The sequence below is a fragment of the Passer montanus genome, unplaced genomic scaffold (genome assembly GCF_014805655.1).
Source record: "Passer montanus isolate IOZ18808 unplaced genomic scaffold, ASM1480565v1 scaffold81, whole genome shotgun sequence".
Taxonomy (NCBI): domain Eukaryota; kingdom Metazoa; phylum Chordata; class Aves; order Passeriformes; family Passeridae; genus Passer; species Passer montanus.
In genome coordinates, this window is record NW_024373368.1 from 673,226 (window position 1) to 699,732 (window position 26,507).

The 26,507-nt window shown below is 63.8% G+C and overlaps 1 protein-coding gene across 12 annotated transcripts; it reads left to right on the forward strand.

Annotated features, from left to right (window-relative positions):
• The first annotated feature begins 2,151 nt into the window (after nt 1–2,151).
• Nucleotides 2,152–25,568, forward strand: ELN (elastin). 12 transcript variants are annotated; one of them, XM_039732959.1, is made up of 36 exons: nt 2,152–2,317; nt 7,977–8,030; nt 8,470–8,496; nt 8,668–8,700; nt 10,073–10,135; nt 10,684–10,776; nt 11,141–11,200; nt 11,304–11,369; nt 11,452–11,499; nt 12,341–12,412; nt 12,611–12,637; nt 12,845–12,916; nt 15,509–15,535; nt 16,038–16,103; nt 16,376–16,420; nt 16,566–16,646; nt 16,736–16,795; nt 17,474–17,578; nt 17,662–17,703; nt 18,274–18,411; nt 18,495–18,536; nt 20,717–20,815; nt 20,897–20,953; nt 21,114–21,248; nt 21,334–21,381; nt 22,106–22,228; nt 22,420–22,473; nt 22,601–22,735; nt 22,908–22,955; nt 23,337–23,378; nt 23,594–23,632; nt 24,071–24,097; nt 24,508–24,549; nt 24,729–24,755; nt 24,848–24,898; nt 24,968–25,568. In XM_039732959.1, exons 1-36 carry the CDS (start codon nt 2,239–2,241, stop codon nt 25,012–25,014), a joined length of 2,274 nt encoding a protein of 757 aa, XP_039588893.1. In that variant the 5' UTR covers nt 2,152–2,238; the 3' UTR covers nt 25,015–25,568. The 12 variants fall into 12 exon arrangements, with proteins under 12 accessions (XP_039588893.1, XP_039588894.1, XP_039588895.1 ...); XM_039732960.1 differs by having other exon boundaries at nt 18,274–18,393; XM_039732961.1 differs by having other exon boundaries at nt 17,474–17,560.
• Nucleotides 25,569–26,507: the final 939 nt, after the last annotated feature.

Sequence of the window (26,507 nt, forward strand, 5' to 3'; positions counted from 1 at the left end):
AATAGAAAATCCGCCTCCCAAAATCCCACCGAGGGGCTCCTACAGCCTCCCCTCCCCTCCCCACCTCCGCGGCGTGTCCCAGCGCCGGGTGTGGAGGGCAAAGCGCTCCGTGATTTCCACCTCCCGGAATTCCTGCGGCCGTAGCCATCAGCACTTTCCCTAAAATAAAGTGGGAGCTGAGATAAGCCAGACAGGCAGGCTCCGGAGGGCCGGTCCCGAGCGTGGATTGAGCTCACACTTCTTGCCGTGGGCGGCCAGGTCCGGCCTTCGCACCTCGCGCGGCCGAGAGGAACCGGGTGGAATTGCTGATAACCGGCTGCCAATTTCCGCAGCGGTGGAAGGAGTGTGGGGAATGGGGGGAATGATGCCAGGGAGCCCTGCGGGAAGCGGGTGCAGACAGGGCATTTTCGTGCACGTGCTCCCACTCCCAGCACTTTGGGGTCACGAGGAGTCAGGTACTGGGATAAGCAGCATCTCAAACCCTTGGCACGTGGGGAAGGGGCAGTGTTGGATCTGCAGTGGAGAGGGTGATTTTGCATTCCTTGTGCTTCATCCACACAGCAGATTCTCATTCACATCCACACAGATTCTTCCCTGCTACTCTGGCCCACCTGCAGTGCTCTGTCCACCTCTGGGATCTCCAGCATAAGAAGGATGTGGAGCTGCTGGAGTAAGTCCAGAGGAGCCCACAGAGATCCTCCAAGGGCTGGAGCCCCTCTGCTCTGGAGCCAGGCTGGCAGAGCTGGGGGTGCTCGCCTGGAGAGGAGAAGGCTCCAGGGAGAGCTCAGAGCCCCTTGCAGGGCCTAAAGGGGCTCCAGGAGAGCTGGAGAGGGGCTGAGGACAAGGGATGGAGGGACAGGATAAGGGAAATGCCATCATATTGACAGAGGGGAATGAGACATGAGATGTTGGGAAGAAATTCTTCCCTGTGAGAGTGCTGAGTCCCTGGCACAGGGACAGCTGTGGCTGCCCCTGGATCCCTGGCAGTGCCCAAGGCCAGGCTGGATGGGGCTTGGAGCACTCTGGGATAGTGGAAGGTGACCCTGGCCATGGCAGGGGTATGGAACAGGAAGGTCCCTTCCAACTCCAGCCATTCCATGATGCTGTGACTGATCCCACCATTTAACTCGCTGCTGCCCCAGCTGGTCCTCAAGCCCTCTCCAGAGACACCCCCGAGAAGGGGGATGAGGAGTTCAGGGGGGACACGCAGGGCCCGGCTTGGGCTCGGGGCTGGAGGAGCCCGGAGCCCCTGAAGGGGCTGGGGGTGTAAGCGGCTCAGCTGCCGGGCTCCCCTCGTGCCCGGCTCTGGGGGTCGCGGAGGCCGCGTGTGCATCCCCAGCCCCGGCCCAGCCGGGCTCTGCGTGTCCCCAGGGCACCCCGGACGGGAGGGGACCCCCGGTGCCCGGCTGCACGTTTTCCTGCAAAATGCCCGGTTTTCCCATCTAGCCGGCGGCCGCACACCCCGCGTCCGCCACCTAACGGCCACCGCCGGCGGACCCCGGGATCGGCACCGGGATCGGAACCGGGATCGGCACCGGGATCCGGCGCTGGGGTCGGGGCACTGGCAGCGGGACCCCGGTGTTGGGCACCGGTACCGGGATCTGGACACTGGCATCAGGACCCGGGCACTGGGCACTGGTACCAGGATCCGGGCACCGGCACCTGGCACCGGGATCCGGGCACCTGGCATTAACACCGGGATCTGGAGACCGGGCAGCGGTACTGGCACCGGCACCGAGATCCGGACTCCGTGCACGGGGCACTGGCACCGGGCATCGGGCCGATGCCATCCCTCGTGCCCCGCAGCTGGAGCGGCATCCCCCGAATTCCCGCCTGCACCCCCGGACACCCCCATCCCTTCACCCCGCCGGGCCCCACCTGCCCCCCAGTCCCCCTTCGGGCCGATGCCACCCGGGATGCGAGACGCCCCGGTGTCACCGGGATGCGAGACCACTCAGGTGCCCGTCGCGATGCGACACTAAACCCCCGTGGTCTCCATGCTGGTGGGCGCAGCCCCCCCGTCCTCCCCCACCGCCTGCCTTGGCAGCTGCCCCCCCCTTCCAGCTTTTTTGGCAGAAACGCGCCGGTTTGGAGAGAGCAGCTAGGAATTAAAAAAAAAAAAAAAAAAAACTGGGATGCTGTCCTCTCCCCTTCCCCTCGCATCCTTGGAAGCAACAATTAAGCAGCTCTGGGATAAAACACACAGCCCGCGGGAGCACGGGGGCATTGCTTCAAGAGATGGCAAGGCAGGCAGCTGCACCCCTCCTCCCCGGAGTCCTCCTCCTCCTCTCCATCCTCCCGGCTACTCAGCAAGGAGGTAAGGAACGGAAGGCTCCTTCCGTAGCTCGGCCAGCGCTTCGCTCCGCTCCTGCGGGGACCCTCCGCGGGCACCGGGGCTGCGGCATCCCCACCCTCCGGGCAACCCCTCGCCTGCCCCGGCTGCCCAGCCCCGAGCAGGGACAGTCACCCACCTTGCCCTAGCTCCCCGAGGGCGGTGGGCAGGCCCCGGTGCCACCTCCGCCGAGGGCTCTTTGCTCCCCAAACCGACAGGTGGATTGTGCCATGCCCGGGTGGGACGGGGTGTCACCCAGGCTGGTGACACGGGGCAGTCGGTAACGGCGCTGCTGCACCAAGCACTTGTCACGGGGAGGCTGCGAGGGGTGTCCTGGTGAGAGGCTTGGGGGCACCAGAGGTTTGGGGACATGAGAGGTTTGGGGGCATGGAAGCTAGGGAATATGAGAGGCTTGGAGGCACGAAAGGCTCAGGAACGCGAGGCAGGACACCAGGGGTAACTCCCATGGGACTTAGAAGTGCGAGGGGCCGGGGGAGGTGTCAGCTGTCACCCCGCGGTGCGATGGCAGCGGGAGCTCAGGGCCGTGGGTGGTGGCAGCATCCCGCAGTCGCTGTGTGCGAGCACTGCTCAGTGTGTGGCCGTGACAGCCCCGGGGCTGCTGCAGCTGCAGAGCGGCTCTACCCACCCCAACCGCGGGCTGGGGGTGCCAGGGGGCCCTCACACCGCCCTCGTCGCCCTTGTGCCGCCAGCGTCGGGTCGCTGTCCCAGCGCGGTGTGACAGCTCAGGCCAGGCTCACGCAGGTGCGGCACACGCAGCCGGGGCAGGCAGGTGACAGTCCAGCGCACGGCTCTGTGTCCCAGCCGTGCTGATACCTGCCCGGTGCCCAGCCCCCGTCTCGGCGTCAGACTGGGAGCTGAGCTCCCACCCAGGCGGGGAGAACAGCTGGGCACAGATTCAGAGCCCCCAGTGAAGCGGCCAAACTGGGCAGAGGGCTTTGAGGTGGCGACAGCACCACCAGGGAGGGGACAGTCACCTCCGGAGAGCCGGGTGATTGTGCCAAGGAGAGAGTGTGATGGGCAGAGCCAGCATCGGCCACGGCTGTCGTGCGGGGCTTGTTGGACAGAGAGGATTGAGGACCGGAGGAGGAGAGGGGGCAGGATACTGTGGGCAGTGCCAGGGCTGGATGGCACCAGGGCAGCCAGAGCCACCTGTCACCAAGGGCACAGCCCTCAGCAGCTCCACCTGCCCGTGCCCTGCACCTCATGCACCCCAGCCTCGGGGTGGCCCCGGCTGCGCAGGCAGTGGGACCCAGAGCCTGGAGCTGCCTGGGGAGTCGAGCTGCTCTTGGTGCCTAATCCTCCTCAGGGTGCTCGATGGGATGTGCTCAGTCCCAGGCACTCTCCACCTCTGGCAGTGAGAGAGATGTGGCTTGCTGGTGCAGGCTGGCTTTGTTCTGATCCTTCAAGCCATGGCCAGCTGGGACCATCTCTGGGGGAATTTGGACCCTGGGTGAGACCCTGCAGCAGTTCCTGAGCAGTTCGGGACTGTTGGCCCCACTCCGGGCCCTGGCTCAGTCCTCAGGGGTGTTTGCTGCTTTGGGAAGCAGCTCACACAAGAGGTGAGCTGACCCTGCAGATGGTCCCAGTGCTGGTGGAGGACTGAGCAGTGCCTCTGCACCCTCACCCCTGCTCCTGGCAAGCCAGCCCTTGGGGACAGGGCTGGCACAGAGGCATGGTGGCATGGTGAGGGGGGATCCCGGGGTGCTGGGATGGTCAGGGCCATGTTCTACAGCACCAGCTGCCAGTGCAGCTCCAAATCAGCCTGGCAAAAGAGGGAACCCTGAGACATCCCAGGGTTGTGGGATTCGTACCCAGGCTGTCATCTCAGAGAAGTGGCAAGGGGCTGAGCTGGCAGTACTCAGGAAACCCCCAGCAGCAGGTCAGGATCAGCCCCTGGGGATCTTCTTACAGGTCACTGCAGGGGGAAGGTGCTGTGATTCCCTAAAGGTGCCAAGTGCAGCCTGTCCCAGCATCTGGACCAGGGCATCCATCCCTCAGTGCTTCCATCCATCCCTCAGTGCTTGCTGTGTGGAGCACAGGGGGTCCCCCAGCAGTGACACCCCAGGAGGGACAAAAGGGGCCCTGGGGATGTCCCAGCCCTGCGGGCTCTGGGCCCAGAGGGAGCAGCTCGAGTGGGTGCAGAGGGGCAGGCACTGGGGGTGGTAGCACCCAGCCTGGGGCTCTGGGAATCCTCTGAGGACACCCAGGGTCCCCAGGATGGGGCTGGGGTGGCATCTCCCCTTCCCAAGCGGACCCTGGCCCGCAGGGCTGCTCCCTCCCTCCCAGCTGGCAGGGTGCAGCTTGCCCGCCGGCGCTCGGAGATGAAAGCTGGAGCTTCAGGGGGGCTGGAGAGGAGCCAGGCCCCGGCACAGCCCCCCCGCTCCCCCGAGCTGCTACCAGCGAGCTCGGCCCGGGATGCAGCACAGCTTCAAAGTCGCTTGGAGACTGAATGTTTCCATAACTTTCTCCCAAGAAAAAGAAAACAGTGGAATGAGGGAAGAGGGGAAATGTTGGTGGTTTTGCACTGAGGCTCCTCCGGGTGCCCATGGGCGCAGAGGGGGGGTGAGGTATGAGGCTGTCCTGTGCTGGATTCTCCGTCCTGGCCTTGGTCTCAAAGCCTATGGAATAGAGAAATCCTCTGCATTTCTGCCTTGTGAAGGGAGCTGCAAGCATTGGTGCAGCTAGAAATGGTGCAGCCGATGCAAACGGGATCGGAAGCAGCTCTGGCAGCGGAACAGCGTGGATATCCACACCTGTGGATGGAGCCGTGGGGGGAAAATGTCCCATTCCCATAAACAAGGAGACTCCACACCAGATCCTGAGCACCTCCATGGCTCACACCCTGACACAGCTGGGGCTGCATGAGTGGCTGCAATTTCTCTGGCCCCTGGATTGAGAAGCTGTCCCTGGGGGGGGATGCAGGCTCACAGCCAGCCCAGCCCTGGAGACAGGCTGGGAGCCCAGGAAAATCCCCTTCCCAGGGTCCTGGCAGGCTCAGAGCAGAGGCAGCACAGAGCTCCTTCAGCGCTGGGAAGCTGCTGACTCAGTCTCCCCTTCCCCGATGTGCCAAGGGAACGAGTGGAGAGGACAAATGGGAGCACACAGACCCCAGACTGGGCTGGGGGCTGCTGGCCCTGAGGCTGGCAAGGACAGAGATGGCCAGAGAGTGATGGCCAGAACCCAGCGTGGTCACGGTGTCACCAGTGTGTGGGCTGTCACCAGCACCTGTGCTCGGTGGTGCTGCCAGGGGGAGGGACTAGAGATGCTGGGGGGATATGGAGAGACCCCCCAGCAGTGCCTGCACCAGGGAACAGCCCCAGGCTGGGGGGAGCTTGTGAAGGAGTGTCTGGGTCAGTGCCTGGCAGCAGAGCTGGTCAGAAAGAGCTCCTGAGAGAAAGGCTTGTCCCCCTAAAGCCACATGGCACCACCACCCAGCCACCCACCCCTGCCTCCGGGCCATTCTGTGCCCTGGCAGGCCTTGCTGACCTGCCACCCGAACAGCAGATAGACCAGCACAGCCCCTGCAATCCTCCCAGGTACATCCAGGCACGGAGCCCTGTCTCTGGGATGGTGCCTGGGGAGGGGGCAGTGGCAGTGTCACCACAGTGGGACCCTCCTGGCAGGACCCTCAGTGCCTCAGGAGGGTGGTGATGATGATAAAGGGAGGAGTTTGGCTGTAGGCAGGTGAAACCTGGACATTTCTGTGGTCCCCACACCGCAGGGATGCTGTGAGAAATCTGTGTCTTAGCTTCCTTGGGAGTCTCCAGCACTGGCACAGGGTGACAGAGGGGTAGGGAAGGTCAGTCCGGGTCACCCCAGCACCAGGGACCTTACCCAGTTTTGGGGTGCTGAGGCCGGGGAGTATGACGGGAGCTGAGACCCTCCCGGGTGGGGACAGTCCCTGGCTGTGCCACGGGGTCCCTGGCCGTGCCCGGCACTGGCTCCCAGCGCCAGCAGGGCTGGGAGGGAGAACTGGTGCTGAGCGACGCTTGGAGCTTGTTGGGAAACAAGGCAGGGGCTGGAGCTGTGTTCTTCCAGGCTCGGGGGGCAGTGTGGGCCGGGAATGTGCCGGGACAAGGAGCCGTTCTGTCACCCCCTGGCCGGGACAAGGAGCTGCTCCGGGATCCCCTGGCCGGGGGCAGGGCCATGCCAGAGCTGAGCACGGGTCCCCTCCTGTGCCAGGGACACTGGCAGAACCCCGGGAGGGGATATGGGGGGGCGCAGGCCTGGGGCTGTGCCATGGGTCCTGGCACAGCTCCTGCCCCTGCCTGCTGCATCCCCAGGGATGTCCTGTCCTCCCAGCATCTCCTGAGCACGCACAGCCTGACACCCCTGGCACACACAGGGGTGTCCTGACACCCTGGTGCATCCCTCTGGGGGGCTGGGCATCTCTGCCAGGTGCCCAGGGTGGAAAGGGCACATGAGCAGGGCACAGGGGACACCCTGATCCCTGCCACTGGTGGGGCACGGTGTGGGGGACGCCCCCAGGGTTTGCCCCACATCTGGGATGGAGATGTGCAGCACAATGTGCTCTACTGTGGCGTCCCAGCCCTGCCAGCTGCTTGCCCACCCTGGGTGCTGGCACTGCCCTGCCCAGCCCCTGGGCATTGCCCAGCCCGTGGTGGTGCTGCCAGGGCTGCAGCCACTTCCCGGCCTGGGGAGGCCACTGCAGGGCCTCAGGTCCCAGCAGGCCCCCACAGGGTCTCCAGTGCCCCCTGAAGCCCATCCCCTGTGGCAGGGCAGGCACCAGGGCTGGCTGCAGCTCCCCACGGGGACTGTGGCCACGGCAGCCCCCCACACCCTCCTGCAGCCCCCCTGCCTTGCTCTGTCCTGCCAACCCCACCACAGCCCCTCTCCGCTGCCAGAAGAGGAGCTTCCCTCGGCACTGCAGCCCCCTCGTGTCCCCAGCCCACCTGCAAGACCCCAGCCCACCCACGGCCCTGGTGGAGCTGGGGGGCCAGCCGGGGGGAGCCTGGTGGCCTGCAGCAGACATGTGGCACTGCCAGCGTACAAAACAGCCAAAAAACCTTCTTGTGGCCTCTGAGCATGAGCTGAGATGCCCTGGGAAGCGCTGGGACCTGGGTGGTGACCTTAGTGTCACACAGACAGGCAGAGGGACACAGGGGGTTCCACGGGTCTCAGCAGTGTCCCCCCAGTCTGTCACCCCTGTGCCTGAGCTGGCTGTTCCCACTGGCACCGCGGCAGACAGGACACACCAGGAATCCTTGGGGCAGCCCCAGAGGAGGCTCAGGCGTGGCCGGGCCCCTCAGGGACTGTGGGGATGGACTGGGACAGCCCCACGTCCCTGGCCGTGCCCAGACCCACCCCCAGATCCACGTGAGGCTGCAGGGGATGGAGACAGCCCTGGCTGTGGGATGGGGCAGGAGCTGGGAAGCAGAGCTGGACAGCAGCCAGCCCCATGTCCCTCCCTCCTTCCCCATGCACGCCGAGCCCTGCCAGCACTGTGACCCCGGGCAAAAGGGATGCAAGAGAAGGCAGGGACCTGCCCTGGAGCTGCACATCCCCGCTCCTCTGCAGGGAGCAGCAGGGGAACCAGGAGGAGCCCCCTGCCTCCCTGCCTGCATCTCTGGGGGGATTTTAACAAGGCTCTCTTCTCTTGCAGGGGTTCCTGGTGCTATCCCGGGAGGGGGAGTCCCAGGAGGAGGCTTTTTCCCAGGTAAGGGGGCTCAGGCACCTTGGGGAGGGGGCACCTGCAAGGACGGTCAGGTGCCTGGGGGGTCCTTGAATGCCTTTGGGACACCATGGAAGGCTGAGGACCTGCCAGCCAGGATCAGGTGACATGGGGACATCTTGTCTGGCTGCTCAGCATGGACTCAGCATCAGCCCCACGGTGTCAGGACACAACTGATGGCAGTGCCAGGCTTACCCTGGGGCCTCTTGCCCAGGGCTGGCACCTACACCCTGCCCAGCCCTGGCCACAGGAGGTGCTCAGAGGTCACAGCCTGTCCGCAGATCTTCAGCCAAAATCCTGGGGACATGCCAGGGGGGATGGCCCATCCCCTGAGACCTGTGTGACCCTCCCCAGGGACACTTGGGAGCCTGGCTGGGTGCTGGGTGCTCCCAGGGCAGTGCTCAGACTGTGCCCTTGCTTGCAGGTGCTGGAGTTGGAGGTTTGGGAGCAGGTGAGTGCTGGGATCCCCTGGCAGGCTGTGCTGGGCTGGGAGAGGGGCAGGATGCCCAGTAGATGTGCCTTGTGTGGGCAGGGGGGCTGGCCCTGTCCCACGTGTGCCCTGCCCGGGCATGCTCGGAGGGAGGAGGGCTCTGACCCCTCTCCCTCCACTCATCTCCCCTAGGACTCGGGGCTGCAGGGAAACCTCCCAAACCAGGTAAGAAGCCTTTCCCTGGCTCTCACCACCTCCAGGCCAGTGGCTGGGACATTTCCCAACCACTGCTGCCCTCATGCTGCTTCCCCGTGGCCAAGGCACACCCAGCCCTGCCCTGCCACACTAATCCTGCCACAGCCTCGGGGAGCCTCCCTCCCACACCCCGCTTCGGCGCTGCCCTCTGCCCCAGCCCCCCAAACCACGCTTTGGGGGTGCTTGCTGCCTGTAAAGCTGCGCCACAGCTGCGGGAGGAGATGCACAGCAGGAGCCAGTGTCCTGGTGGGAAGCTGGCAGTGCCTCCACCTGCCTGCCATCGGGGCCAAGCAGCTTTTGCAGAGGCTCCTGCAGCCCACGCTGGGCTTTGCCTGGCCTAGGAATGCTGGGGAGAGGGGACAGCACCAGGAGAGAGGGGAGATGCTGGCAGGAGGATGGGCAGCTGAAGGGCACCGGGCCTGGGGCAGCAGGGACTGAACATGCTGGGGCCAAGGGAAATCATGGAATCATAGAATGGCCTGAGTTGGAAGGGACCTTAAAGCCATCTCAACCCACACCCTGCCATGGCAGGGACACCTTCCACTGTCCCAGGCTGCTCAAGCCCGGTCCAGCCTGGCCTTGGGCACTGCCAGGGACGGGGCAGCCACAGCTGCTCTGGGCACCCTGTGCCAGGGCCTCACGACCTCCAGAGCAGAGAATTTCCTCCTAACAATGAATCTAAATCTCTCCTCTTTTGGTTCAAACCACTCCCCCTCGTCCTGGCACTCTCTGTCCGGTGCCTTGATCCCCATGGAGAGATGCTGCTTCAGGCAGACCCGGGGGTCCCCTCCGTGCCACCCCAGGGTCCCCGCTGTGCCCAGGGCAGAGGCACCCCACGCCCCAGCCCCCCGAGCTGGCCCGGCTGCGCAGTGGGAGCTGCAGCCCCAGGCGGGGGCCGACAGCCTCCGTTTGCTCAGATTTCAGCTCGTGGAAAGAAAAACAAGGCCCTTTATTTCGGCATAATTAAAACCAAACGCGGGGCGGCTGCAAGGCCCAGGCGGAGCGGTGTCCGCGCCCGGAGCCAGCGGCTCCGGAATTTGCGCCTGGAGGGAGCGAGGGCTGATGAGCCCCAGATGTTGGAAGGCAGCGCTGGCCGGAGACCCAGGGACTCATTCCTCAGCCATAAACATTTCGGTTCTGTCCCCCTGTGGCCCGCAGGATGGGGGGTGAGTGAGGCAGAAGGACAGAATGGAGGACCCAAGTGCTGGCAAGGACATTTGTCACCATCCCTGTGCCCGTCCCTGGGCAGTCCCCACAGTGCCACAGGAACCCCATCCCCACAGTGCCACAAGAACCCCTCTGCCCCTGGCCACTCCCCACCTCACCCCCCTTCTCTTCCTAGGGGTCGGAGGACTTGGGGGGGTCGGAGGACTTGGGGGACTTGGCCCCCTTGGTCTGCAGCCAGGTGAGCACTGACCACTGTCCCCCCCTGCTCCGGGCCATCCCCTGGGTGATGTCCCCAGAGACCCACCTTGGGGACAGCACATCCCTTATCCCCATCTCCACAGCTCTCCAGTGTGCTGGGTGGGTCCCATCTGGCCCTTCCCAGATCTGAGGGACCACAGCCACCCAACAGGCAGCCCTGAGGGGCCCCCAGCATGATGACATCAACGACAGTGGGATGACTCCGCAGGAGAGGAGGCACGGGGGTGCCTGCAGGGCCGGCAGCAGAGGGACAGTGCCTGCAGGGGGTCAGCCAGGGCCTCCAGGGGTGTCAGCACCCACTGCAGGGGTGCCAGGCATTGTGTGTGCCAGGTGGGATGTGGATGGGAGCGCGAGTTTGGGGGATGCAGGACAGGGCAGTGCCTGCTAACGCCACCTTGCCCAGCCTAACGCCAGCCCTGGCACTGCCACGCAGCCCCCACAGCTCACCAGCCCTGCACCCACCGCGAGGGCAGGCCACCCTCTGGGCAGCTGTTTTTGGGGTGCTGATGCTGGCTGCTCTCCCCACAGGTGCTGCGGGTCTGTTCCCCGGAGCTGCCTTCCCCGGGGGGGTGTTCCCGGGAGCCGCCTCGGCCGCGGCGCTCAAGGCTGCTGCAAAAGCTGGTGAGTGCTGGGGGGGTTTGGGCAAGATGGGCCCGGGGCTCAGGCAGCCCCCAGGGACCCCTGGTGTCCCCTGGGTTCTGGGACAGGACAGATTTCCCCTGGAGCTGGGGCTGCAGGCAGGAGCTGATGCTCTCACTGGGCTCCCCAGTGACTCGGAGGGTCCCAGGCACGGGGAATTGGCCAAACCTGAGCCCCCAGGAGCACAGACCACAGAACTGCCTGGTCCCTGTGCCCAGTGTGGGGGACCCACCCCTGAGACTGCCTCATGGTACCCCCATCACCCCCCAAGGGCCATCCTGAGCTTGTCCCTTCCCTGGCACGTTGCAGCCAGCCGCAGGTACACCCCTCTTCCCAATGCCCCCAGGTGCTGGCATTGGAGGCGTGGGTGGAATTGGTGGTCCTGGTGGCCTCGGGGTCTCCACAGGTAGGAAATACCCCTCGCTCCCAGCAGAGCCGAGCCTGGGGCAGAGCTGTCCCCGGGGTGGGCAGGAGCCGGGCCGGGGCTCAGGGCTCTCTGCTGCCCGCAGGTGCCGTGGTACCGGGCGCGGTGCAGCCCGGCCTTGGCGCGGCAGGGAAACCCCCTAAAATACCAGGTAGGTGACGGCCCCGGCGTCGGGGCCGGGGCGGGGAGCGATTCTATCCGGCCCCTCATCCCTGGATTTCTTTTGCCTGCAGGTGCTGGGATTCCTGGAGCCTTTCCGGGCGGTGTGCTCCCTGGCGCAGGTGAGCTGGGGGTGCCCACCCACCTCAGCACCCCACCTCCGAGCGGGTCCTTGCCCAGTGCCAGCCCCCCCGCGGGAGAGCACCCTGCCCTGGGTCCTGCTGCTCCCCACAGCTTCCAACCCCTTGGCTGAGGCTACAGTGACATTTCCACCCTGCCAAGTGCACGGGGGGGACCCGGCACCTCCATCCCATGCCAAGCTTGGCGGGAGCAGGCAGCACCAGCGTTGGGAGAGGAGCTGGCACAGCCACCAGGGCTGGCATGAGGGAAGGAGGGGGAGGAGGTGGCGGGAGAGAGGAATTCCTCAGTGCAAAGTAATTTGGGGGAGGAAAACTTGTGAAAACAAGATGTTTCGACACTGTCCGAAGCATGTTGCTGGTCAGGAATGTCTTTTCCATGTCTGAAAATGTTCGAGTTATAATGAAAGACATTTGTAAGAGGGGAAAAAAAACCCCAAACCAAAAGGAAATTCAAAACCCAAAAATCCAACCCAAACGATTCCAAGGCACTGTCTGCTGCCCTGGACGGCTCGGGAGCCCTGTCTGGCCCCAGGCCACTGAGCATCAGCAGGGCAGAGAGGCTGGCTTTGCTGTCACCAGTGGGACCCCTCTTGAGTGCCATATTCCCTGCAGGCTCCCAGACTGTTCCACAGGCATCTCCAGGCCTGGAGCAAACCCCTCCTGGCAGCTGGAGGTGCAGGCAGCTGGCACAGGGTGGTGCCAGCAAGCCCCCAAGGATGAGTGTGCCGTGGGTGACAGGGATTTGGAAGCTGGGTGGGGGGCTCTTGGGTACCAGTAACATCCCCAGTGAGGCCCCAGCTCACCCCTCCGGTCTCTGCCCCAGGTGTTCGCTTCCCTGGCGTGGGAGTACTGCCTGGAGTCCCCACTGGAGCTGGAGTCAAACCTAAAGCCCCAGGTAGGTCCCCTCATCCCCTTGGAACACTAGGGCTGGTTCGGGGCTGGCTCCAGTTCGGCACCCCAGCCCAGCCTTTGGGATCAGAGCCCTACAGGCCACTTGGCAGTGAAGCCAAGCTACGGCTGAATCCACTTAGGTTAATTTGGGCCTCCAGGAGCAGCCCAGGGCTCACACAGGTGTCTTTGTGTTTCCTTTTAGGAGCTGGAGCCTTTGGAGGAATCCCTGGTGAGTGTCCCGTCTCTCTTGCCTGTCCTTCTCTTCCTTCCCAAGCCTCTTCCTCACAGCCATGGTCTCCCCACACCAGAAGATGCCTCAGGGCTTCCCAAGCCACCCACTCTCCTCTGCCGGGGTGCCCTGGGGCACTCCCCTCCCTCCGGGACTGGTGGCAGCTGTGGCGCGGGCTCCAGGTGAGAGTCTGCTGTTGGTTTGCAGGACTGGGAGGTTTTGGAGGTCAGCAGCCCGGTGTCCCTCTGGGTTATCCCATCAAAGCTCCTAAGCTCCCAGGTAAGCTCCACAGGCAGCAGAGTGGCTTCACTGTGGGTGAAGGAACCCCAGCAGTCAGGAGAAGGACCCGCCGTTCCCCAGGGATGAGGCACGGTGCCCACAGGTCCCCTGGATCTGGCAGTGCCTGTGCTGGCCCAGGGACAGCAGGACAGAGCCTGGGGCTCTGCTGTGCCCTGCCTGTGGCACCCCACGGCAGCCCCTGGGGTGATGCCTCTGTTCTTGCCCCCGCTCATGTGGACGATGCTGTACCTCCCTGCAGCTGTTGTAAGGTAGGAAGGGTCACATTCTGGGACACACCCGGGGCCAGGCCACCCTGGGATGTCCCTGCCAGCTCCTGCTGGCACAAGGCACAGCCCTTGCAGGGACAGACTGGTTTCTGTGGCTCCTGGGGTTGTGTGGGGTTTCACCTGGGTCAGGTGTCCTGGCTCAAGGAACTGTAGCTGAGGCCACGTGCGGCCTCCAGGCAGATCTGTCCCCACTGCCCACCTGGAGAGGGCTCAGCCCCAGCCCAGGTCAGCCTGGGGGAGCTCAGCACCCCTTTCCCAGCCTGGGCTGCTCTGGGCACCTTCCTCTCCCAGCCCTGTGCCAGGTGCCAGCTCTGCCTGTCCCCGGGCAGCTGTGCCCACGGGCAGGTTCTGTGCCCTCCAGGGGCCATGCTGCCAGCTGACTGCTCCCCAGTGCATCCCGAGGAGGAGGGCAGTCCATCTGGGCAGGGCCCCCATCCCTGGGGTGCTGGGGAGTGCACTGGAGATGCGCAGGCATTGCCCCGTGTACCCAAACAAGTTTCTGGAGGCAGGAGAGCCTCAGCAAGAGGAGCCCACCCCAGCCCAGCACATCCCAGCCCAGCTCCAGCCCCAGCAGCTCTGCTGGCTTCCCCCCAGCAGGGCCCGTGGCCACAGCAGCAGCAGGGATCCTGGCCCACTCCTGTTTCCTGCAGTGGAACAGAGTTATGATCCTTAAGGAGACTTGGCCCTGCTGCCTGTGGACCCCATCTAGGTCCCAGCCTCAGGACAGGGACCAGGACCATGGGGGTGTCTCCAGAGCTTCCTGGGGTGCTGGGGATGCCAGTTTGTCACCTCTGAGGGCTCAGGGCTGGCAGTGCAAGGACAGACTGTGCTGCTGGCTGTGGAGACTCTTGCCTTGATGCTGTGGGTGGATCCGGGGCTGCCACACGTGGGCTGTCCCCTGCATTGTCCCCGTTGCAGTAGGTCCAGGCTGAGAGGGGAAGAGAGGACAGTGGGACAAACAATATTTTCAGTGGAAAATCATCTCTTTAGATGACTTTCTCCTGGGCTGTCCCCACTCAGGAGGTGGCCCTGGGGGTCACCCACCTCACTGGAGGCTCAGTCTGAAGCTGTGGCTCAGGTCAGGGTCCCATTGATGCTGTAGGGATGGGGACCACTCCTCAGTGTCCACCAGTGTCCAGCTGTGTTTGGTTTGTGCAGAGCCCCACTGTGTGCAGGGCCTGAGCCCCCCTGGCAGTGCTGGTGACATTCCCATGGACACAGCCCCAGGGCAAGGGCTGCCTTCCCATCCACCTGGGGGTGGTGGGGAGCTGGACTCACCCACCAAAACCCTTGGAGACCCAAGGCCCAATTTGACTTCTGGCCCTTGGAGTCACCTCCATGTGTCACCCCTTTCCCAGCTTTAGGGTGAGCAAGGTACTGATAAGGTGCCCCTGGATAGGCAAGGGTGGCCCTCAAGGTGGGGGACACTTGGCACGGCTCACTGTGAGCCTCTGCCTGCCAGCACCACTGTGCTGATGTGGGACAGCATGGGATTGCCTGGCAGGATGGAGGGAAATCTGGTCCCCACATGCTGGCTGCTGGGAGGGGATGGAGTCCAGTGCTCAAGGAGATGCTGTGCCATGAGTAATTCCATCCTGGCTGCAGGCAGCCACATCCCCACCCATGGCCTCCTTGCTGGAGGCACCCCCCACCCGGGCAGCTCGAGGTGTCCCCCCCCAGGAATGTGACAGCCCATGGCCTCGGGCTGCTGCCAGCAGTGATGGGAGCTGGGAACTGCTGGCTGCCAAGCCCACGGTCCCTCCTGAGTCAGGGGCATCCCCGCCATTCCAAGTGCTGGGATCCGGCTCTTTCGCAAGGAGACATTTCCCTGGCCGCGATGTCCCAGCTCATAATCCCTCCCCATCCCTTCTCACAGACCTCCTAGCGAGGTCACGTTTCAGCCGAGGCTCCCAAACGCTGATTCCAATTAAAACCTTTCCTTCGTGGCTGGCGGGGGTGCAGCCAGCTGGGTACAGCTCTTGCCGCGGGGCTCCCGTGGGACCCCTCACTGGAGCGGGGTCATGGGCGGCTCCTGCACAACAGCTTCAGGCGCCACAGCCCTCGGCCTGACTCAGAGGGGGCGGCTCTTTCACTCACTGCTTCTAAGGTGAGGGAGAACAGCATCTCCTGGCCCAGCTCCAGCACGGGGGTTTGTATCCCGGAGGATTCACCATCACAATGGACCCTGGGCCGGTGCTGCAGGGCCCTGGCAGAGCGGGCCCACACTGTGGGGCAGAGGGGACAGGGCCAGCAGCAGCCAGGCGCTATGCTAACTCCCCCTTCTCTCCTCTCCTCTCGTCCCCAGGTGGCTATGGACTGCCCTACACCAATGGTAAGCTGCCCCATGGTGAGTGCTTGTGTCCTCACTCCTCGTGGCTCCACTGACCCCGTGGTTGCCACCGTGACCTCATGGCCACGGACCCTCGGGGCGGTGTGAGAGATATCCTGCTCCCAGGATCCTCCACCGACCTCGTGGTTGCCACCGTGACCTCGTGGCCACGGACCCTCGGGGCGGTGTGAGAGATATCCTGCTCCCAGGATGAGGGGGTCCATTGGGGACCTCGTGCCTTGTCCATAGTGACTCTGGACCAGCCTGGGAACTGAACTCTCCTGGCATTCCTGGGAGCTGTTAATCCATAGGATACATCCTGAGCCACTCCAGCTTCAGGCAGAGATGTTTGGACTGGGATCTCAAGTGGGGAGGAGCTGGCTTTGGCATCCCCTTGCATGCTCTGGCGCCAGGGGCAGGAGATCCAAGGGGGCTGCTCCATCTGTCTCGTTGTCCTCCCCTGGCCCGTGCCTGACGTGGCTGTGCCGCTGTGCTGTGATTGCAGGCCTCAGGCCCGGCGGGATAGGAGCCGGCCTCCTGGCAGGAAAGGCAGGATACCCCACCGGGACAGGTACACTGGACGCCGCAGCCGCAGGGTGGGGAGTGGCACGGGCATGGCTGGGCAGGGCACACCGTGTCACCTTGGTGGCCGCGGGACGGGTGTGGGCACTGCCCGGCTGTCCTCAGGCTGCAGGGACAGCCCGCACAGAGCAGCATCCCTCACAGGACAGGGGGACGGATGCTGGCAGCGGTGCCCGGTCCCCAGGGTCCCTGTGGGGTGGGGGAGCTGAGGTGGGAACGGTCCCAGGACCTCGGGGGCTCAGTGCCCGTGTCCCTCCGCAGGGGTAGGAGCACAGGCGGCAGCAGCGAAGGCAGCAGCGAAACTGGGTAAGTCGCCCTCTGCGGCACAAACACCGCCCATCTCCCCAGCAGGGAGCTGCTCCCTGTCCCCCCTGCCTCGGTCCCTCCCTCCCAGCCCCGGGGTGCTGGCCGTGTCCCCTGTCCCTGCTGACCGTGCTGTCCCCCTTGGCAGGAGCCGGTGTCCTGCCCGGTGTTGGCGGAATCCCGGGAGTTGCACCCGGTGTCGGCATCGGCGGTGTCCCAGGAGCTGGAGGTGAGGCGATGAGAGGGCTCTGCCCTGGGGCTCGGGGAGGGTCTCCTTCCCTTATCCCACACCCTGACTCTCTCCCGCTATCCCGGCAGTCGGAGGACCGGCAGCAGCGGCAGCAGCGGCGAAGGCAGCGGCAAAGGCAGGAGCTTTTGGTGAGTTCCTGCTGCCTCGGACACATCTCGGGACAGGGAAGAGCCAGGGGCTGTGTGGCTCTGCAGCTGCCCCAGCAGTCCCCATCCCATTCTACGGGGTGCTCTCCCTGCCCCTGTCCCGGCTCCAGCAGCTTTTTGAGCAGTGGTGAAGGCCTGACGGGCCCCTCGGGATGCAGCAGCCTGGCAGGGGACAGAACATGCCCATCGCATGCGGTCTCTCCGTGAGATGTGGGTTTGCTGTGCCCAGTGCCAGCAGGGTGGCCGGGACTGGGTGTCTGTGCCGAGCTGTTCTTCCCTAGTCAGGGATGCTCCTGGTGATGCAGATCTCTGCTGCTCCCCGCCTTGGCTGTTCCATGGGAGAAGAGTGAGGGGCAGATCACACACTGGAGCATTTAGGGAAAATGTGCCAGCCCTGAGGGAGCTAGGATGTGTAGCCACAGCCTTGGGGACCCTGGGAGTCCCCAACATCCTGGGTGGCCAGGCCACTAATGGGGGTAGGGAGCAGGGAATCAAATTCCTGGCTACATCCCAGGTACCCTGAGGAGCTGCTTTAGCATGAGTGAGGAGCCCATCACAAAACTGGTGCCCAAGAGACTCCAGTAACCCTGGGACAGACCATGTCACAACCGTGACAGTGAGGTGTTTGTGGGGTGGTCTGACTACTCTGCTTCCCTCCAGGTGCAGGGGCAGTGCCCGGAGTCGGAGGTGTCCCTGGCTTGGTCCCCGGTGTTGGAGGTGTCCCCGGGGCAGTGCCCGGTGTCGGAGGTGTGCCCGGGGTGGCAGGTGACTGTTCCTGGAGCCCTGTCCCCGTGGCCCGGCTCTGCAGGGCCATGGTGGCTGAGGGTCTGTGTCTCCCTTGTCCCCAGGGGTGCCGTCGGCAGCAGCAGCAGCAAAGGCAGCTAAGTACGGTATGTGCTGCGTGGGGCCCAGCCCCGGGACCCTGCCCACCCTGACACTCGGGGCTGCCCAGGCTCGGGCTCTCCCCTGGGATCACTCCTGAGGAGAAATGGGGAATGCTCAGCCCAGCTCCTGGCTGCTCTTCCTGGGCCTGGCTCCATCTGCAGGGCAGGGCCTTCTCCCTCTCCAGGGTTCCTCCACACTGCCTTTAGGAAATGAACAATGAGCCCAAATTCATGGCTTTAGATTTAAATAAACTCTTGGATTTTGTACCAAATCCACTCCCAGCAGCTGATCTGTTGCAGGATCTGCTGCCCAAGGGCAATGTGCTGCTGCCATTATATCACTGATTCCTCGCAGAGGGGGCTCTGCCCAGGGTCACCATCCTCCAAACACTTGCTGGGGTTCAGAAGCACATCAAACTGGGGCTAGCAATCCCTGCCCTGTCCCACTGGTGTCTCTTCAGGATGAGGCCATGCATGCTCTGCTCTCCAGGCCACAATGTCACCACTGAGCCATGGCAGGTGCCACCATGAGCTCTTGCTGCAGCCAGCTCTGATTTGTCCCTCCTGTTCCCGCAGGCGCCGGCGTTCCCGGTGTCGGTGTGGGTGGCGTCCCCGGCCTCGTGCCCGGAGTCGGAGGTGTCCCTGGCTTGGTCCCCGGTGTCGGAGGTGTCCCCGGGGCAGTGCCCGGTGTCGGAGGTGTGCCCGGGGTGGCAGGTGACTGTTCCTGGAGCCCTGTCCCCGTGGCCCGGCTCTGCAGGGCCATGGTGGCTGAGGGTCTGTGTCTCCCTTGTCCCCAGGGGTGCCGTCGGCAGCAGCAGCAGCAAAGGCAGCTAAGTACGGTATGTGCTGCGTGGGGCCCAGCCCCGGGACCCTGCCCACCCTGACCCTCGGGGCTGCCCAGGCTCGGGCTCTTCCCTGGGATCACTCCTGAGGGGAAGTGGGGAATGCTCAGCCCAGCTCCTGGCTGCTCTTCCTGGGCCTGGCTCCATCTGCAGGGCAGGGCCTTCTCCCTCTCCAGGGTTTCTCCAGGCTGCCCTGTGGAGGTGAACAATGAGCCCCAATTCATGGCTCATGACTAGTCTGCATTCTAGGATTTTGTGCAAAATCTCTTTTCCTGCAGCAGACCTGACAAAAGTTCTGCCGTCCAAGGGCAAAGTGTTTCTGCCTTTAGGGTGGGGATTCCTGGCAGAGGGGCCCTTGCCCAGAGTCACTGTCCTCCAAACTGTGGTGGAAATGGTGGGATCCATCAGGTATAGCCACCCCCAAGGAGCTTGCTGGAGATGAGGGACATGGCCAAACAGCACGGACACCTTGAGCTTGTGCACATGGAGGAGGCAGAACTGGCCCCGAGGTTCCATGCAGGACTGGCATCCATGTGCTGCTCCAAAAGGCAGAGCCAGCAGCTGGTACCTGCCAGGTCCCAGGACTTTGTCCTCCATCTTCACTGCAGATCCCTGGGAGTTGCCAGGAGGAGCCATGGTCAATGGCAGCTCTGCTTTGACGGTTAAACACTGATGTCCCTCCTCTCTTCCATTTCTCTTCCGCACATTGTAGAAAAATCCCTCCACATGCGCAGGGAAGGATGGGATTCAGGAATCCAGGAAGGAACTCAGCAGTACTTGCTCTGTGCAAATAATGGATTTAGACTTAACTGAATTCTTAGATTTTGTACCAAATCCATTACCAGGAGCTGATCTGTTGCAGGATCTGCTGCCCAAGGGCTCAGTGTTGCTGCCATTATGGCACAGATTCCTGCAGAGTGGCCACTGCCCAGGGTTACTGTGCTCCTAAATGCAGTGGTATGGTGGGTCCATCAGGTGTAACCACCCACAAGGAGCTACAGTGCGGCCAAGGGTTAGGACCAAGCAGCAGGATAGTCTGGAGCTTGGGCCATGGGAGGAGGCAGAACTTGCGCTGAGGTTTCACAATGCATTGGGGGTCCATGTTCTTCTACAAAAGGTAGAGTCAGCACTTACCTCGCCAGGTCTCACGACCTTTTCCTTCACTGTTACTGTGGAGCTCTGAGAATCTCCATGAGAAGCCTTGGAAATCTCCACAAGGACCATGTCCTATGGCAACTCTCCTTTGAGGGTTAAACCACTGATGCCCATCTCTTCTATACTGGGTAGAAAAAAATCCCTCCACATGCCCAGGAAGGATGGGATTCAGGAATGCCCAAGGGTTCAGTGTTGCTGGCATTAGGGCAGGGATTCCTGGTAGAGGAACTCCTCTCTAGGGTCACTGTCCTCCAAACTGTGGTGGAATGTTGGGATCCATCAAGTGCATCCAGCGGGGTCTGGCAAGACCTAGGTGTCTAGCAGCCATAACCACCCCAATTCGGAGCTTGTGCACATGGAGGAGGCAGAACTGGCCCCGAGGTTCCATGCAGGACTGGCATCCATGTGCTGCTCCAAAAGGCAGAGCCAGCAGCTGGTACCTGGCCAGGACTTTGTCCTCCATCTTCACTGCATATCCCTGGGAGTTGCCAGGAGGAGCCATGGTCAATGGCAGCTCTCCATTGAGGGTTAAACCACGGATGCCCTCCTCTCTTCCATTTCTCTTCCACACATGCCCAGGGAAGGATGGGATTCAGGAATCCAGGAAGGAACTCAGCAGTACTTGCTCTGTGCTGGGCTGGCCCTGCTGAGCAGCGTCCCATGAGGACAAAGCCCTCTGGCACTGAGTCCTTGCAAAAGTGACCTGGTGCTGGTCCGTGTGGCACTAACGTGTGCCAGCAGGTCCAGACTGTGAGCTCCCCAGCCTGACCAGTGCCCTGCCACGTGCTGTCTGGGGCCCAGGGTCACTGCCCTGCAAAACCTGGTAGGATCTTGGAATGCATCCCACCAGGTCTAGCAGAGACACAGAAATGATCCCTCTCCTGCCCCGCTTGGGTCTCTCCTGGAAGTGGCTGTGGATGGTCTCCTCTCCTGATCACGATTATGAGACACAGCCAGAAGAGTCCCTTCCATTCAGCTGTTGCTGCAGCCAGATCTGACTTCTCCCATCTGGCTCCCTGCAGGAGCTGGCGTTCCTGGAATCGCCGGCGTTCCTGGAGTTCCTGGTGTCCCTGGTGTTCCTGGCGTGCCTGGGGTTCCTGGTGCTGTGCCCGGTGTTGGAGGTGAGCAGATGGGCTGTCAGCAGCTGCTGATGGGATGCTGGCCTCAGCAGTGCCCTGACTGTGTCCCTTGTGTCCCCGCAGTGGGTGGCCCGGCAGCAGCGGCCGCAGCCAAGGCTGCAGCGAAAGCGGCGGCGATCGGTGAGTCACCACTGTCACCAGCGTCACCATCGGCTGTGCCAGGGAGGGAGGAGGTGTGTTAGCACACAGGAGAGGTGGGGACACCCCGGTGCTGTGGAGGTCAGTGGGATTCCTGCTGTGGAGTCTGCCCCCTCAGACACATCCCTGAACCTCTCTGCAGGAGCAGGACGCGTGCCCGGTGTTGGCATTCCTGGAGTGGGTGTTCCCGGTGTTGGTGTTCCCGGTGTTGGTGTTCCCGGAGTGGGTGTACCAGGTGTTGGTGTGCCTGGTCTGGTGCCTGGGGTCGGCGTTCCAGGTGAGATCGTGCCCAAGGGATGCTTGGATGTCCCCAGCAGTGCTGGTGGGACGCGTTCCTGACCCTCTCACTCCCTGTCCCCCAGGAGGTCCGGCAGCCGCTGCCAAAGCAGCCGCCAAAGCAGCCAAGTACGGTAAGCTGGGATCTCTCTGGGGTTATCCCATATGTCCTGTCTCCTGCTCATCCCCACTCCAGGCTGCTCCCCTGCTGGGGCTGAGGCCCAGCAGTGCCTGGGGTCCCTGGGGGTCGGGGTGAGGGACGAGATCCTGAATGCGGGATGAGATTCTGGCTGTGTCAGCGTTGTTATCCAGAGAGCTGAGCCCTGTGGAGTGTCTGAGGTCACCATCTCTGCATACTTGAGTCCATCCATACCACATTCTGCCGACCCAGCCACACGACCACCACCTCAGTGTCCATCTGCCCCCTTCTCTGTCCATCCATCTGTACCTCCTGCACTCATCTGTTCAGTCACTCCACATCCATCCACATATCCACCTGTCTATCCACATATCCACCTCACCATCCCTTCAACCATTAGTGCACCTCATCATCCCTCCACTCATCCATCCCACCATCCATTCAACTACTCCCCATTCACACACACATCTATCTCACCACCCCTCCATCCATCCGTCCATCTGGCCATCCCACCATCTCAGCATCCATTCATTCATCCATCTCACCATCCATCTAACCATTCATTCATCCTATCATTTCAACCACTCCTCATCCAGCCACATATCCATCTCATAATCCATCACCCACTCAACCCCCCCCCACCCATGCCTTCTCATCCAACTCCTGCTGCCATGTTTCCTCCTGAGCTGAAGCCCCAGTCCTTCTCTTTCTCCTTGCAGGAGCAGGTGGCCTGGCTCCCGGCGTGGGTGGCCTGGCTCCCGGCGTGGGTGGCCTGGTTCCTGGAGTAGGTGGCCTGGTTCCTGGAGTGGGTGGCCTGGTTCCTGGTGTTGGAGGTGTCCCAGGTGAGGAGGAGGAAGGCAAGGGTGAGGGCAGCCTGGCTGGTGTGGGGGCAGTTCTGGGGGCAGGACAGGCTTGAGGAGAACCTCAGCAGTGTCCCCTGGGGGGCTGCAGACAAGGCCTGAGGGATGGGCTCTGCCCACGTTTGCTGTGAGGCCTCCCCAGTGTCTGACTCCCCCTTGCTGTCTCTGCCCAGGTGTTGGAGGTCCAGCAGCGGCGGCCAAAGCAGCAGCCAAGGCAGCCAAATTCGGTGAGTCAGCCCGGGGAGCCCCTCAGGCTCCCTGCCAGCCCTGGTGTGGCACTGACCCGTGCAGGCCTGGCACACCATCCCACATGAGCACGGGGATCATGCCTGCTGCTTTACCCTCTCTCCACAGGTGCCGGGGTTGGAGGGGTGCCAGGGGTGGTGCCTGGCGTGGGCGGAGTGCCCGGAGTGACACCCGGCGTTGGTGGTGTGCCCGGCTTGGTGCCAGGGGTGGGAGTACCTGGAACTGGCATCCTTCCCGGGGCAGGTAGGTGCTTTGTCCCGCCCTGCCTGGGGACAGTGGTGGCTAGGAATACTAAAAGCCACCGAGCCACATGAAGGGGTGGCAGGGAGGGATGCGGGTGGGATGGAGGGTGGTGGCACATGAGAGCGGTGTGGGGGTGACTGTCCTAACGCTGGTGTCCTCACTCATTTTGCAGGCATCCCCCAAGTAGGGGTGCAGCCTGGTGCTAAACCTCCCAAATTCGGTACGTGTCCCTGCCCCCTGCCCCAGGGCCACCTCGGATGTCCCTGGGCACCCTTCTCCTGTGGCCATCAGGGTGCCGACCTCTCTTCCTGTCCCCTGCATGCCCACTTTGCCCTGAGGGCTCAGGCATGGGAAGTGGTGGGATGTCACTCAGGGGTGCAAAGTGCCCACCTGTACCCCCTGCCCTAGACTCACTGAGGACAGTTTTCTCCTTCGTGTGTCACACAGGGGCTGAAGCCCCTCTGGGTACTGTGAGATGGGTGCTGGGGACTCCCAGCATGGGTGCCAGTGCCACCCCAGCAGGTTGAGCAGCGCCGGGGGTGCTCTGAGCTGGGGGTGCCAGGCTGCGGGGGGACAGGTGTTAATGGCATCTCTCTGGCAGGTGTCCCTGGGGTTGGAGTCCCAGGAGTTGGTGGCCTCCCAGGTAAGTGCTGGCAGGAGCTGAGCCCGGGCAGTGGGGATGTGCAGGCAGAGGGATGCTCCCCTAGAGGGATGGAGCTGGAGGGACGCTCCCTCTGGGCATGGAGGGAGCAGAGCTGCCCCAGAAAGGATGAGCACACCTGGGAGTGGGTGAGGAGTGGGTCAGACACTGGGGCACTGACTGTCCCTGCTGGTGCTCACCCTGGCTACTCCTTGTAGGTGGCCTTGGAGTCGGTGGGCTTGGAGTTGGTGGCCTCGGTGAGTGATGCTGGTGCCAGCGTGGGGCTCCCCAGGGCTGGGCTGCAGGCAGCAGCAGCAGAGCGCTGGCAGAGCCATGAAAAGGAAAGGGAGTCTGTGGGTCACTTCTGTCCCCTCCCAGTCTCACAGTACAATCCCACCCTGCACTGTCACTGTCCCCTGTCCTGTTTGTCACCTGCCCTGTTCCCAGGACGAGATCCAAAGGGATTGCCATTGTTGAGCAGGGTCTGAGGGCCATAGCCCCAGCCTTGCGCATGCCATGGGAACAGGTACTGCACCCTGTGCCCAGCATGTGGAACATGTACTGCACCAGGAGATGCAGGTCCCTCCTAGGACCCTCTGGGCCCCTCCTCAAGGGTCTGGGTGCAGCCCTGGGGCAGTGAGTCCAGGCAGGGGCTGCACTGGTGCCCCCCTCTGACTTAGGACTCTTGTATCCAGGAGCTGCTGGGAAACCTCCCAAGCCAGGTAAGGGACAGCCAGAGGGGCCGGAGGAGTGACTCCAGTCCCTGTCCCATCCACCTTGCCATGGCTGTGCTCACGCTCCCCACCCTCACTGGGGCTCACCCACTGCAGGTTGTGGTGCTGGAGGGCTGCAGCCAGGTGAATGCTGCAGTTTGGGGCTGGCGTGTGAGCGTGTCCCCTATCCTGCCACACTCGTCCCTGCTTGCTGTCCCCAAGCTGCTGCCATTCCCTGCTGGGCACATGGCTGCCTGGGAGAGCACTGGGAAGCCAGAGGGGTGCCAGGGTGGGGACGGCGGCTTTTGCATCAGCTCCTGTCCCTGGAGTAAGCAAGGGATCCCAGCCAGGCTGTCCCCAGTCCCCGCTAGGGTGGCACTGCTGTCACCGGCTGTCACGGGCTGTTGCTTTCTCCCCAGGCGCTGGAGTTCCCGGCTTCGGCGTATCCCCGGTGTTTCCAGGTACCGCTCGGCACCCGAGCACGCACCCGGGCCCGTGTGGGTGCCGGGGCAGCTCACGGGGACACGGCACGGGCCGGGAGGGACCCGGGGGCTGGGCTGGGCCGGGGGGCTGCCCTGGGGGTGTGGGGCAGAGACACGGGGGTGCCCCGTGCACGCTGAGGGCTTCGCTCTCCTTTCAGGTGGGGTCGGCGGCCTGGGATTCGGTGGTGAGTATCCATTCTCCCCACGGGGTGCTTCGGGCTGGGGGTGCGTGTCCCGGCGAGGGTCCCGCTCACCCTGCTCTGCCTTCCCGCTGCAGGGAAGCCCCCCAAGCCCTACGGAGGAGCTCTGGGTGCCCTGGGCTTTCGAGGTGAGTGCGGTGCTGGGCTGGCAGGGGCCGGCGGGGCCCGCAGGCAGCGCTGACGCGCGTCCCGCGCAGGGCCCGGCTGCGCGGCAGGGAAGTACTGCGGCAGGAAGCGGAAGTAGCGCTCCGGCAGCGATCACCTCATGAACTTTGGTGCTACTGCATGGTCCAGAATGTAAATCCGAAGCAAAGCTGAGACACCCTCTCCTCGAGCCCCGGACCCCCCGTCCAGCCCGGGGCCGTGCCGGCCCCGCGTTCCCCGGAGGGACCGCGCGTTCTCCGGCGGCGCCCGGCCCCGCCGCCCCTCGGTCCCGGCAGGGAGCGCGGAATAAACTGCGGGGAGCAGCCGTCCCCCTTGGTGCTATCGCTCTCTGCGGGATTCGGGGGCGCTGGGCTGTCCCTCGCAGCCCCGGAGCTGACCCCGGGGGCACAGGATGAGGGCCCCCGCCTTGGAGGCAGGGAGGGAGGGAGGGAGGGAGGGATGGCGGCGGCGGGGCTGTGCGGGGCGGGGTGGCCCCGGCAGCCTGGCCCCAGCCCGGGCCCCGCGCTCCCCCGGTCTGGGGGGGCCGCGGCAGGAGGGGCTCCGTCCCTTCACGTTGCTCACTTTGCTATAACTGGGTGGGACGCCCTATACAGAGGGACTCGCTTCTGACAGACTAATAAAGGACAAGTTTTTAAAGGATTCTCTGTCCGTGTCCGTGACCCCTCCCCGCGGCGCTGGCAATGATGCAGGGGCTCACCCCAGCCCATGGCACTGCACAAGCCTGGAAACGTGCTGGCTCCTCGCTTCAGGGCTGTTGCATGTTCCACTGCATGGTCACAGCCCTGGGACACACGGGAGGGGTGAGGGGACAGCTTTGGCCCTAGGGGTTGCCCGTGCCTTTCCCCACAGTGACAGCCCAGGGTCCGGGGGGCGGTCTGTGCCCTGGCCTGAGAGGCGTCGGGGACATCTCTGCCCTGTCCTAGTGCACCAGCCTCAGAACCCTTGAAAATGTCTGCTCTGACTGACAGCGGGGGCCTGGGGGTACAGGAAAGTGTCCGTGCCTTGTGCCTCGGTGACAGCTTGAGGACCAATGGGGCTGTGCCTGCCCTTGGTGACAGCCCAGGGGGTGACATCCATGTGCCATCTCATGGTAACAGTGCGGGGAATGAAGGGGACATCCATAACCTGTTATGGAACTATAACCAGTTGCAACCCCAGGACGCAGGATGAGGTCCATGCCCTTGCCATGGTGGGGGCCTGGGGATGCAGGGAGATGTCCGTGCTCTATCCCGTGGCGACAGCGTGGGGAATGAGAGAGACACCCATGTGATGTCCCACGGTGACATCGCAGAGCAAATGGGGACACCTGTGCCCTGCCCACAGCGAGGGCCCGGAGCACGTGGGGACACCCGTGATGGGCAGTAGTGGGTGTGGCCACAGCCGTGCCCTGCACATGGGGCTGGCCTGGCGTGGCTGGGGACACCGCGGCCTGCGGGGACACCCGTGATGGCCAGGGGAGGGTGAGGACAGCCCCACGGCCCCGGGACTGCGCCTGCCCCCGGCCCCATCGGGCACCCCCGGCCGCGGCCATGCCTGCCCGGGCCCCGGCCACGCCCACCGGGCCACACCCCC

Bases quoted from the DNA above. Each gene is read 5' to 3' on its own strand.
- ELN (XM_039732959.1), top strand. From the start codon at position 2,239: ATGGCAAGGCAGGCAGCTGCACCCCTCCTCCCCGGAGTCCTCCTCCTC. The intron at 10,136-10,683 runs GTGAGCACTGAC...CTCTCCCCACAG, and splicing joins CCCCCTTGGTCTGCAGCCAG to GTGCTGCGGGTCTGTTCCCC. The intron at 23,379-23,593 runs GTAAGTGCTGGC...TACTCCTTGTAG, and splicing joins AGGAGTTGGTGGCCTCCCAG to GTGGCCTTGGAGTCGGTGGG.